At 42.2% G+C, this 13,036-nt stretch overlaps 1 protein-coding gene across 1 annotated transcript; it reads right to left on the bottom strand.

Annotated features, from left to right (window-relative positions):
* Positions 1-223: 223 nt before the first annotated feature.
* On the bottom strand, positions 224-12,820 carry nelfb (negative elongation factor complex member B). The gene is made up of 13 exons (XM_080003246.1): positions 12,607-12,820; positions 11,154-11,314; positions 10,959-11,058; positions 10,587-10,817; positions 6,107-6,292; positions 5,328-5,440; positions 4,934-5,036; positions 4,470-4,565; positions 3,493-3,635; positions 3,264-3,370; positions 2,048-2,189; positions 1,768-1,876; positions 224-719 (listed from the first exon to the last, which is right to left on the bottom strand). Exons 1-13 carry the CDS (start codon positions 12,706-12,708, stop codon positions 555-557), a joined length of 1,758 nt encoding a protein of 585 aa, XP_079859372.1. The 5' UTR covers positions 12,709-12,820; the 3' UTR covers positions 224-554.
* Positions 12,821-13,036: the final 216 nt, after the last annotated feature.

Genomic DNA, 13,036 nt, shown 5'->3' with positions numbered 1-13,036 from the left:
TAGCAAACGTTGCGAGTCCAATTTTCTCCACCTGCTTTGTTTATAAAGCAACTATAAGGGCAGGTGTGCCCGCTTTGAAGAGAGATCTCTCAGCAGCCATTTTAGAGAAATCACATTTCAAAAGTGAACTTCTCGATGACATACAATAATTCTAGAAAACATTTTTTCGGCATGACAATACCACCCAGGTTCTTTTTATAATCAATCATTTATTTACAGGTATTTTTATTTATTTGCAATATTCGCAACAACCGACATATAATTTTTAATACGAACAAGCACAGAGAAATCCATCCTAAATAACATATGAAAATATATTTGGACAATAATGCAAGACTACATATTTATGAAAACTCATGTTTCAATCCCCGATAGAAGAAAAAAGGTAGTTGGCAACTGTTCTTACACAGTGGGAAGAGAAGTATACTGTATCTAAAACTGACTTAACCCTTAACGGGAACTCGATAAACTCAATGTAAAAAACAAAAAGTTCAGTCTCTCTCCTTGTCGTTGGGTACATTACAGTCTGAGTCGGCGTTGAGAGGGTGTTCTCTTCAGAGAGGTGTTGTGGGAATGGGAGTGGAGGCAGTGGTGGGGACCGCTACAGGGTGTAGCCCCAGGTCCAGCGGCGGGGCTTCGTCGGGCTGCGGAGGACTCTTCTTCTGGGCCTCCAGCTTCTCCGTCAGCTGGGTGTAGAGCTCCTTCAAGGGCTCGCTGCTCTGTGGCCACCGGCCGAGGCGGAGAGGAAGAGAACGGAGGGGTCAATACAGGGAAAAGAGGCGCAACTTGGCTCAAGGCCACGTCTCTCCAAATAACGACCAATCTTAAGAGTTAAGTCTTAAGTTATCTGCGTTTTCTACATGCAATCCTACGGGGGCTCTTTAATTCTTAACGCACGTTTTGTCGACACAGCACTTAAAGCAAGGCCGCACACTCCGCTTCTTAATGTCGACATGAAAATAAGACTGAATACAATCTGGTGAGTCCTGCAAGTCTACGAGGTGTTAAGGGGAGCGGTCATTTACTTTAAAGAGCATCTTGGATGTGTCATAAGATGCTTTTGGGAAACGCACTCTAAATCTGAGAGGCTGTACTGAGCAGGTTTTTTTGGGGGTTTTTTTTTTTTTTTTTTTTTTAGACGATTTTAGCATTATGATGTTTTTGGGAAAGCAGGCCTGGTTTTCCAGTTTTCAAATATGAGATTTTTTTATTTTAGGCTTAATCATTTGACCTGTTAGGCCAGCTTTACGCTTCTCTCTGCAGTTTGCCCAACTTCCTTGTCAGGAGGTGGGTTCAAAGCAGAAAATACAATTTAGCAGACAGAAGTGACTGGCGGATGAGGTTGGAAAGCTGATCTATAATTTTCATATCCATATTTCTGGGGTCTAAAGTTTTCAAAATGAATTTGAAGAAAGTGATGGATTGGACATACATGGACATGTATGTTTTCTTTACATTGTGGCTTACTTAACGTGACACTTCAGTGGACATACGACATTATACACAAAATCTAAGAGTATTAAAGTAAAAGACCCCCCCATGCATGTTCGCTTAAGTACAGACGGAGAAACATAATCCAGCCTTTACACTGCATCTAAGCACACTCAGAATCTGCGGCAGAGAGATATGTCTCACTAGAAAAAGAAGGGTTCAATGAGGTCGTGCTATGCACGGCTATAAATGATGGGAACCAACAATTTTAATAAGGCCTGGCGTTAGGTTTAAAAAGCACCGGGAGACGCCTATGGTCCAGAAAAGGAAGCCAACCTGTTTGGGAGGTTCAAGGGTTTTCATTAGCGTCTCCATGCAGGACGGCAGCACTTTGTGGTGAAGATGCAGCAGCATGCGCAGAGAGTGCCTGTGGACGTTCTCTTTGCTGGACACACGGTACAGTCGGAGTGAAAACCAAATGTAAAGGAAAATTTTAAAACAACCATCAAGGCAGAGACAGAATAAAGAGCAAATTGTGAAAGGAAAACCAACTTTTCAGGCACGCAATAAGTTTTTTTTTTTTTTTTTTCATTTTGTCAAAAAGAAGGCAACCAACCTGGAAAAAGACGTCAGGAGGAAGCCATCGAATACGGCCGAGCAGAACTCGTCTGATCCAAATTCGTCGGACAGTAGAGTGAGGTGTCCGGTCAGCAGGTGCAGAAATATGTCGCCAAAGCCCATGTCGTTGTGCGTGTCCACTGTAGGTCAATGTCGGAGGCATAGAATACGTTTTTCAGGTCTCATCTGTCCTTTTATCCAGCAGACTTTTTCCATGTGTCTTGATCCAGAGGGATATAAAACGACTTGGGGGAGTACGATTTGCAAACTGTAAAAGCTGCAATTTTTCAGTCATTATATGGGAATGCAACACTCCCAGCTCGTGACAGTGAGGTGCTTTAAAAGAACAGGTTAACTCCACCCATTTAGAAATTAACTGTCCCTGAGATGATTCCGACCAATTAGGAGTGGCCTAGCACTGCTGAATACTGTACACTGTACAACAATTGCAGATGCAAGCCAAATTAGCAACATTATGGCTACTATTTTGGACTTTTGCCCATTTTCCTTGTCCAAAAAAGCAATCATACATTGTTTGGGTTGATTCTACCAGACTCACAAGGTTGCTGTGATGAGCACACTGATTTTGACTTCTATGGAGGTCAAAGTAAAAAAAACATTTTTTCTCCACAACACTTATAGAGTTACTTGTTTACTACCTCTAACGGGTGTCTTGGTTGTGATTTTGAAAATGATTGTTCCATAAAGGATGATATCAAGGCTTAAAGAGAGGTATATTTGTGGCCATTGTTTCCTTCATTGACAGGTCTATTGTTCACGTTCGAGTAAGGTGGGTCTTCAGGATGTCTGGTGGTTTGACTCAGCACACCTAAGATCCTGCTGGCCAAATTGAGAAAGCCCTTGCTCCACTACCTGCCAAGATGATGGCGAGGGTAAACTCAAACTTGAGGTGGAACAAATTGTCTTCTTAGAAATCAATGGGTGACATTGGGCATCAAGTTTTTCTTGAGTCTATGCCTAACATTGCATGACATCATTGAGCTGAGAATTCATGGAGAAATGTGTCCCCTTGCATATTTATCTATATTTTGTATCCATCTCTTAAGCTAAGCTAAAGAAATTGAAATACATATACAAATGTTAATATAATGTAAACATGATAAAACATTTCCTCAGAATAATTCAAAACTAAATTGGGAGATAAGCATCAAATTTTATCTGCAACCTTTTAATGAACAACAGACAGAGCTCACCTAATGCAGGCAGAAGCCTCTGTAAGGCATTCTTGTTCCTCTGCTTGGCGATATGGATGACAAAGTAGAGACCCATCTCGCAGGCCACCCTGTTGTCCTGAAGGTACCTTGTGATCGTGGCAAACGACATAGTTGGTGATTTCCCCTCAATTTATTTGTTTTCCCCGTCACAGTTCCCCTCAACTGGGAGCTTTCTTCCATTTACCCTGGTCCCCGGTCGGGCGGTTACCTGGTGAAGGAATCTGGAAGAGCGGTCGGGTAGGACACAGAGCTCTTCTCCTCGCTGGGCAGCTTCTGCTCCACAGTGAAGGTGTGGTCGTCTACAACCACAGACATCATGGCGGGCAGGAAACGGGTAACCACCTCAAGATCCTAAGAAGGCCCAAAAGCAAGAGCAAAGCTTTTGATACTAAAGAGTGTGTGCTTTTTAAATCCCAGTCCTGGGAAGAATGACTCTGAAGGTCAATTCAATTACGAATTCAAACAGTACGGCCAAGATATACAGATGGCCTACGTATTTTGAGTAGTCTATTTAAAACTGTGTAGCTTTTGGAAATGAAAAAAAACAAAGAAAACAAAAACTAACAAACATTGGATTTGTTTTTGGATAAGAGCTAACAATGTTTATTGTTAAAATTTCTCACTGTATGTGAAATGAGGGGAACATAAAAGAAGCCTACATTTCCGATTTAGCCCAATTGTCAACCTTTGTACTTATAAGTTGCAACTTATGTCGACGTACACCAGACATACAGCGTCACGTTATGGGTCAAGAGTATGTTCACACCAATCCACACAAAGGCTTTCTACTCTTATTCTATCTTTGTTTGAATGATACAATGTCAAAAAAAAAAAAAAAGTACAGCACCACAAGCATCATAATTTATTTTTGTCTATTTTGCAATCACATCCTACGGCTCTTCAAGTTCAAGTTCAATAATCTATTGAACTTGAAGAGCTGTAGGATGTGATTGCAAAATAGACAAAAATAAATTGGTGAGATAGATTAGTGAGATTGGTGAGACCTCTCCTAGATCCAACGATTAAAGGAGGAGGCTTTACAACATGTGGACCCCTGATATTATGGATTCACTCAAAATGACTATTCACTACTCATTCATTAATTATAAAGACTTCCGAGTTTGTTTTTTGAATGAGTAGGCGCCAAGAGTGACTGAACGTGTCTTACTGGAGTGGATTACTTACGAGACGGGGCTCTTTAAAGACCTGGCTGTCGATCATATCCCATGCACCCTGACCCAGCGACAGCATCCTCAGCAGCAGCAGCAGGTCTGGGCTTTCCTGTGGGTCATTGAGTAAGAGAAACAGCCCAGCTTTCACAGTTTGACAAGGCCTGTTTTAAAAAGGTTGTTTTATAAAGGTTGGCTATTTTTCAAACCAGGCCTTGTTGAAATGTTGCTTCCCATCATTTGGAACTGTTCATCATTTATTAGCGTTTAACAGGCGCTGCCTCGCTGAACGCTTTACTTTGAGTAACTTGCCAGTTTGCTGTAGGTTTGCACTGGTCTTTAATGCAGCCCAATGGGGCAAACATTAAATCTCCCTTTTGAAATCAGGAAACCGTTAAAAATGAAGGGAACCATCATTGGCCCGGGCTGAAAAATAGCAACGTAATCCGTTAACTCTGAACTGCTTGCGGCATCTCTCACCCTGGGCAAAGCATCCTGGCTCAGCAGTTCCTGCAGGTTTCTGACCGTACTGAGGACCAGGGTGTTACAAGCGAAAGGGTCGCACAGGATCATGGACAAGTCCCTGTTAAAACCAAAATAAGATAAAAGAAAAATCCTGAGGATAATTTAGGCTGTATATTATGCAAACATTACCTATACATACATATACGTGCTTTTAAGGATGCATTCCCCCTACATTACCAGGATACACCCATATGCAGAAGTAGGGGGCTTTCAAAAGATTGTATGGCATGACAGGAAAATAAGTTTTCATTTCAAGCTTTTAGCATGATGCCTGGGAAACCCTGCATATGTAATTGCAAACTGTTTTTGCCGGATACAGCATTCCTCAGTGGCCGCTTTCCTCCCTTACCCGAGTACTTGCTCTTGCCCTTTCTTGACTCCGTCTAGGAAGCCCTGCAGCTCTCTGGCCCGTTTGGCATCCACAAACTTCTCCCGGATGCAAGCGTCCAGGCACCAAGTGAACTGTAATAATGTTAAGTGTTTATATTTGATATTTTTCAACCAACCTCATGAAGGGTTTATTTTAGATACAGGAAACTGTATTATGCACATTTTGTCTGTGTTACCCAGATTCAGATAAGGTCAATAACAATTGCGTGGAACCCAAATGAAGCCTCTGCTTAGAAACGCCTTGAGTATATTAGAACAACCTTATTCGACACACTGCAGAGGATTAATTTGACAATCCATGTTTAACCATTAGACAACTAGATTATAGTTTGAAAAATGACAGCATCTGGGCAGTTTTGTACAAACTATTCAATACAAATGTAAACGACATCCATATAAAAACATACTTTTAATAAATGGGTGTTGTGTTTCTCCCTAATGTTTCTTCACAGCAAGTAACATTTTGGCATGTAGGTACTTATGGTATAAAACAGCATTTTCTACTGCTCAATGTGTGTCAATTAAATACCAAACTAGATAATTAAGTCCTGCTCCTCTGTTTCGGAGATGTGAAAAAAAAATTAAACTTAAACATTTGCGCGATAATTGATTTTACTCTGCAACTATCCTATTTCTTACTCTATTTCACTACGTAACAAGAAGAATCGTTTAGGAATCATTATCAAAGCAAAAGCGTTTTCAAAATGTGCTAGTATCAAAACATTGGGGGAGGGGTACCTTATGGCAAGGGTCTACGGTGCAGATCTCGCTGATATCCAGGTCGTGCAGTGACATGAGTAACTCTGCCCTCAGTGTGCAGTAGTGCACGTTGCGGGTTCGCAAGAAGAGGGTCCGCAAGAACTGCAGCACCATGTCATATAGCTTGACGTTCTTCCCGATCATCTGGGTGAGCTTGAGGACCACCTGCAAGAACGGGTCCGGTGTGAGGGAGCAGGTTGGCAAGATACCAGATAACCAATACCAGATTCGAGCCACTTATTTTTTGTTTTGTTTTTTTAAACCTTGATCCCAGTTTGTCTCATGTGTGATTGTTATGTTAATACAATGTTCTATATTTTTTAGATTAGGCCTGGGCGATAAATATAATATCAATATTAGGGTATGAGACCAGACACGGTGTGTGGTTTTGGTAATATTGTGATATGGATAAAGACACACACACACACACACACACACACACACACACACACACACACACACACACACACACACACACACACACACACACACACACACACACACACACACACACACACACACACACACACACACACACACACACACCATTGCTCCATGGTCCACTTCTGACGCTCACGTGCCCATTGTAGGCGCTTTCAGCGGTAGACAGGGATCAGAATGGCCACCCTGACCAGCTGTGATGCACTGTATGTTCTGACAACTTTCTAACATAGCAGCATTAACTTTTTCAGCAATCTGTCCTACAGTGGCTCTTTTGTGGGATCAAACCAGACGGGCTAGCCTTCACTCCCCACAAGCATTAATAAGCCTTGGGCGCCCATGACCCTATCGCCGGTTCTTCTTCCTTGCACATTTGGTAGGTACTAACTGCTGCATACCGGGAACACCCCACAAGACCTGCCGTTTTGGAGAGGCTCTGCCCCAGAAATGAAATTTATGGAAAATGTAAAAAGTTTACGCTACAGTGACATATCATGAAAGTAGAGCATTTAAGTGGAAGCATGCAATGGTGATTTCCTCATCTCAAACAATTTATTGAAACAAAAGCCAACAACAGTGGTGGGTATTACAGCTTGACAACCACGTCTCATGCTGTTCACAAGTCGACTTATTGTTTGCCGAGGCATGGCACCCCACTCTTCTTGAAGGGTGGCCCTCAGGTCATTCAGGTTCCAGGGTACAGATTTACGAGCCTCTACACGGCGACTCAGCTGATCCCATAGGTTTTCTGTGGGATTCAGGTCTGGAGAAAGTGCAGGCCACTCCATTTGAGGTGCCCCAGTCTCCAGCAGCCGTTCCCTAATGATGCGACCTCGATGAGCTGGAGCATTGTCGTCCATGAAGATGAAATTAGGCCTGTGTTGTTCATGCAGGGGCACAATGACTGGATTAATGATGTTATTCAGGTAGTATGGGCTTGGCACTGTACCATTCACAAAGTGTAGGGCAGTTCTGTCTTGACTAGACACACCTGCCCACATTCTAACACCACCACCAGCAAAGGCTCGTCTGGTGACAACAGTGGTTGATGCATAGCGCTCTCCTTGATCTCTCCAACATCGTTTGCGACCATCATTTCTGCTCAACGTAAATCAGCGTTCATCAGAGAACAGCACTGAGGCCCACTGGTCCCTCGTCCAGCGTAAATGCTCCCTGGCCCATGCAAGATGATGATGCCTGTGCCTGGTGGTGTGGTCAGGTACCCTTGCAGGTCGTCTAGCACGCAGACCACGCTGATGTCAACGGTTTTGAATGGTCTGACGTGACACTTGGTTGCCTCCCACCTCCCTTAAATGTGCCTGGAGTTGAGTGGCATTCATCATCCGGTTCCGCAGGGCACTGTTCACAATGAAGCGCTCATCAGTGTGGGATGTGGCCAAAGGACGTCCACTTCTATGCCTTTCTGTGACTCTTCCAGTCTCTCTGTATCTTTGTTGCAGCCTGCTGATGACACTGACACTCTAAGCTCAGTGGCCACTTCCCTCTGAGAACATCCGGTTTGAAGCCTCGCAATGGCGAGGTACTGTTGATCAATTGTTAGGTGTCGTCTTGGTCTCGTTATGTCAGAATGTGAACAGCATGATGAAGAGGACTGTTTAAATACCAATTCTAATTGAAATTGGTAAAACTGAAATTTCACCCAAAAGCCGAATATCCCTAACTTTTTGTAAGTAGTTTGTATGTGTGTGTATATATATATATATATATATATATATATATATATATACACACACAGTGGGGCCAAAAAGTATTTAGTCAGCCACCAATTGTGCAAGTTCTCCCACTTAAAAAGATGAGAGAGGCCTGTAATTTTCATCATAGGTACACTTTGACTATGAGAGACAGAATGGGGGGAAAGAATCCAGGAAATCACATTGTAGGATTTTTAATGACTTAATTGGTAAATTCCTCGGTAAAATAAGTATTTGGTCACCTACAAACAAGCAAGATTTCTGGCTTTCACAGACCTGTAACTTTTTCTTTAAGAGGCTCCTCTGTCCTCCACTCGTTACCTGTATTAATGGAACCTGTTTGAACTCGTTATCAGTATAAAAGACACCTGTCCACAACCTCAAACAGTCACACTCCAAACTCCACTATGGCCAAGACCAAAGAGCTGTCAAAGGACACCAGAAACAAAATTGTAGACCTGCACCAGGCTGGGAAGACTGAATCTGCAATAGGTAAGCAGCTTGTTGTGAAGAAATCAACTGGGAGCAATTATTAGAAAATGGAAGACATATAAGACCACTGATAATCTCCCTCGATCTGGGGCTCCACGCAAGATCTCACCCCGTGGGGTCAAAATGATCACAAGAACGGTGTGCAAACATCCCAGAACCACACGGGGGGACCTAGTGAATGACCTGCAGAGAGCTGGGACCAAAGTAACAAAGGCTACCATCAGTAACACACTACGCCGCCAGGGACTCAAATCCTGCAGTGCCAGACGTGTCCCCCTGCTTAAGCCAGTACATGTCCAGGCCCGTCTGAAGTTTGCTAGAGAGCATTTTTATGATCCAGAAGAGGACTGGGAGAATGTCATATGGTCAGATAAAACCAAAATAGAACTTTTTGGTAAAAACTCAACTTGTCGTGTTTGGAGGAGAAGGAAAGCTGAGTTGCCTCCAAAGAACACCATACCTACTGTGAAGCATGGGGGTGGAAACATCATGCTTTGGGCCTGTTTTTCTGCAAAGGGACCAGGACGGGGCCATGTATCGTGAGATTTTGAGTGAAAACCTCCTTCTATCAGCAAGGGCATTGAAGATGAAACGTGGCTGGGTCTTTCAGCATGACAATGATCCCAAACACACCGGCCGGGCAACGAAGGAGTGGCTTCGTAAGAAGCATTTCAAGGTCCTGGAGTGGCCTAGCCAGTCTCCAGATCTCAACCCCATAGAAAATCTTTAGAGGGAGTTGAAAGTCCGTGTTGCCCATCGACAGCCCCAAAACATCACTGCTCTAGAGGAGATCTGCATGGAGGAATGGGCCAAAATACCAGCAACAGTCTTTGAAAACCTTGTGAAGACTTACAGAAAACGTTTGACCTCTGTAATTGCAAACAAAGGGTATATAACAAAGTATTGAGATTAACTTTTTGTTATTGACCAAATACTTATTTTCCACCATAATTTGCAAATAAATTCTTTAAAAATCAGACAATGTGACTTTCTGGATTTTTTTTCTCATTTTGTCTCTCATAGTCGAAGTGTACCTATGATGAAATTTACAGGCCTCTCTCATCTTTTTAAGTGGGAGAACTTGCACAATTGGTGGCTGACTAAATACTTTTTGGCCCCATGGTGTGTGTGTGTATATCTATATAGATATAGATATCTATCTCTATATATATATCTATATATATATCTATATATCTATATATCTATAGCTATCTATCTTGATAATAATATCCACACTACTAATGATAGTCTCCTAGCCATAATAGTCATCCCCAAAATATGGTAATATTTCGGTATTAGTCCAAAAAATTTTTGATATTTGATTTTGTCAATATCGCCCAGACATAATGTTAAATCCTATAGTGAGCTTTTTAATGACTACTCGTAATGTGTTATCTCATAATTTAGTTTTTTAAGTTTAATATCTTCAGCCAGGTAGATATTTCTTTTCAAATTAAGTATGACCTTTAATTGAATATTTCCAATTCAGAAACAGGTCAAAGATTTGTAGCGCAAACAGTCGTTTCTCAGAAACTAGTATCAGAGTCAAGGCACTGGCATTTGTGCCAATGGTATGTTCTCCGATGTCCTAACATAATTACTAATTTGGCAAGAGATAACCCCCCAACATCAACAACTATATGAGTTGAATAAGCATGCCCATGGAGATTTAACACAATGTTTCCCAATAATAAAGTTTTTGGAGAAGATAAAGTCTACTTTATCTTTTTACTTTAAGTGCTTTTTTGTTTTGGGAGGCCTACAGACACTGCCCAGCGTTCTGCGGTGCGGTGACATTGATGAGCGAGACCCACCTCACCCTGGCGCCTCATCTTCGGCGTGGCGCTGAAAAAGTTGTGCAGAATAGAGAGGTCGTTGCTGAAGAGGGCAGCCTCCTTCTCCACAATGTACTGCTTCAGCAGCGGCGAGACCTCATCTCCGAACAAGGCCTGGTTGTCTTGCCAGATTTGCCTTTTCACCTCCACAGCACAGACCTTGTACAGCTCTTTGTCAGCCATCACCATCTTCAGTTTCTTCTCCGGCACCTGTGAACGGCCAGAAAAAAGAAAAAAGGGTATCGAGGATTACTTCACATTAGAAATAACTGAAATCGTTTTGGGGTTGTTTTTTTCATATTATAGGATTTAAATGGGTTAGGGTAAGAAATACGGCAAATCAAAACTGACCTTTGGTAAGTGCTTCAACACCTGCATTACCACTGGCTGAATGGATGGCATCTTCACAAGTGGAAAGCTTTTCTCCAGCAGCTCCTCAAGCTTTCCGTATCTACAAAATCGAATATATATAAAACATGTAAATTTGGAGTTTGTCTTTTTTTTTTTTATAGACAGTACAAACAAAAAGAATAGAAAACGACATACCTGTCTTCGTCCTTGCCCTCTGCGATGACGGCTACTCGCTCCATCAATTTGTCCCGTAACTCGTCAAAGACAGATTGATGGAACTCCAGCCGGGGGGTTCCGTGGAGGTCCAGGAAGGGCAGGGCAGACTGAAGAGTTGGCAGCAGAATGCCATTTTCTGTCTGCAGAACCAAAAAACACACACAGACATGCACTTGGGAAAATCAATGACTAGAGTAGTATAGGGCTCTGCCGATAACTGCATTACTGCAACACCACGGTTATGTGACGTCACTGCGGTGTTGAGCTCATTACCATCATCACTGCATCTGGAGAAACTTTTCAGCTGGGGTGGGGTGACAGAGAAAGTGTTCCCATTACGCAGAGCGTTTTTTTGGTTTCATTCATTTACAATAAATACAGGTACTCCTCACTTAATGACAAGCTCCGTTCCTAGGACCAGGGTGTTAAGGCAATTGGTCGATGAGCAGGACCCGTGTTATTTCACGGTAAGGGGACGTGGCGATTGCGAATGCAAGTGTTGTAAATAGACAGATTGCGGGAACACGACTGAGAAAGATGATGCGCGATGAGATGTCTGACGCTGAGATGTCGCGCGCACGCCGTGGAATTATACGCTGTGCATAATACCGACTGGTCAGAGAGCTGTCCGTAATCCTAAAGGTCGATAAACAGGTAGGTTATTAAGCGAGGAATACCTGTACATCAATGTATCCCAAAAGACACTCTGTATTTGTTTTCTTTGGAGAAACAGTGAACCTTTAATGCCGGATTGCGGAAAACAGATCGCAAGTCAAGACAATGCTGCGTTCCATGGAAACTCTGAAAATTGTAACTTGTGTGAATAGCATTGCTGCGTTTCATAGAACTGGGAAAACTAAAACTGGTCACAGAGAGTCATAGTCATGTCACTGGTCACTTCGTCATCATTGCCCGACACAGCACATCAAAGCCAGATGCGTTGCCACGATAACATAAGGGTGTATTCCATTACTCACAATTAATTTGATTATCCTGTACATCTTTATCAGGAGAACAAATAACTGCGATTAAATTGAACTGTGTGTGTTGCTGCCTGTAGTCATATTTATTAGGAGTCCAGCCTGTATTAGTGCGGTTTAAACACAATATATCGAACTAACAGTACAAGTTTAAGATACATTATACACTTACGTTTATATATATATATATATATACATATACATATATATATATATATATATATATATATATATATATATATATATCTCAAAAATATACAAGAATATTTTTGTTAAAACATATATAGCAAAAAACATGTATGAATGTGAATATGTGTGTGTGTATGTACGTATGTACAGTACCAGCGTACTGCAGCTATCAGTAAGACTCATGTTTGCATCGTGCATTTAGGTCTGCAAAAAGAGCATTTAAAAACTAAGCAGTTTAAAAACGGTATAGAGGAAAAACGCACCTGAAACTGATCGATGGCTTTCAGCGGCTCCGTGCAGTTTGTCAGAGTTTCTTTAAGATCCTCGCCGTTGGATATTCCCAGTTCAGGCAGTCCGGCAAACATTTCGCTCCTTGTAAATATCTCATCAATTTCTGTACTTGGCGACTCGCACGAGAATGTAATATCGAAGCATTAGGTTATTTGCAACACAGCGAATGTACCATCTACCGTTCTACCATCTACCGTTCTCCTCAGTTCAATGTGCGCATCCGGTCCAGGCGGCGCGTCGATCCGTGTCGACAGTCCGCCGAGAAACAAAGACCAACAGGGAAAAAGGTTCCGCGTGTTGGTTGTTCCGCATGTCGCCAACTCAAACCGAATGCTCGAAGTGCCTATTACGATATAATAATTATTATTATTGTTATTATTAATTATTATACTAATTATAATT

The sequence above is a fragment of the Zeus faber genome (assembly GCF_960531495.2).
Source record: "Zeus faber genome assembly, chromosome: 7".
NCBI lineage: Eukaryota > Metazoa > Chordata > Actinopteri > Zeiformes > Zeidae > Zeus > Zeus faber.
This window is presented reverse-complemented; position numbering and strand designations above follow the sequence as displayed.

Coding starts and splice junctions, on each gene's coding strand:
- nelfb (XM_080003246.1), bottom strand. CDS start 12,708: ATGTTTGCCGGACTGCCTGAACTGGGAATATCCAACGGCGAGGATCTT. Junction 5,441..6,106: donor CCGTAGACCCTTGCCATAAG/GTACCCCTCCCC, acceptor ACATTATTACAG/TTCACTTGGTGCCTGGACGC. Junction 2,190..3,263: donor GAGGCTTCTGCCTGCATTAG/GTGAGCTCTGTC, acceptor ATTGACCTACAG/TGGACACGCACAACGACATG.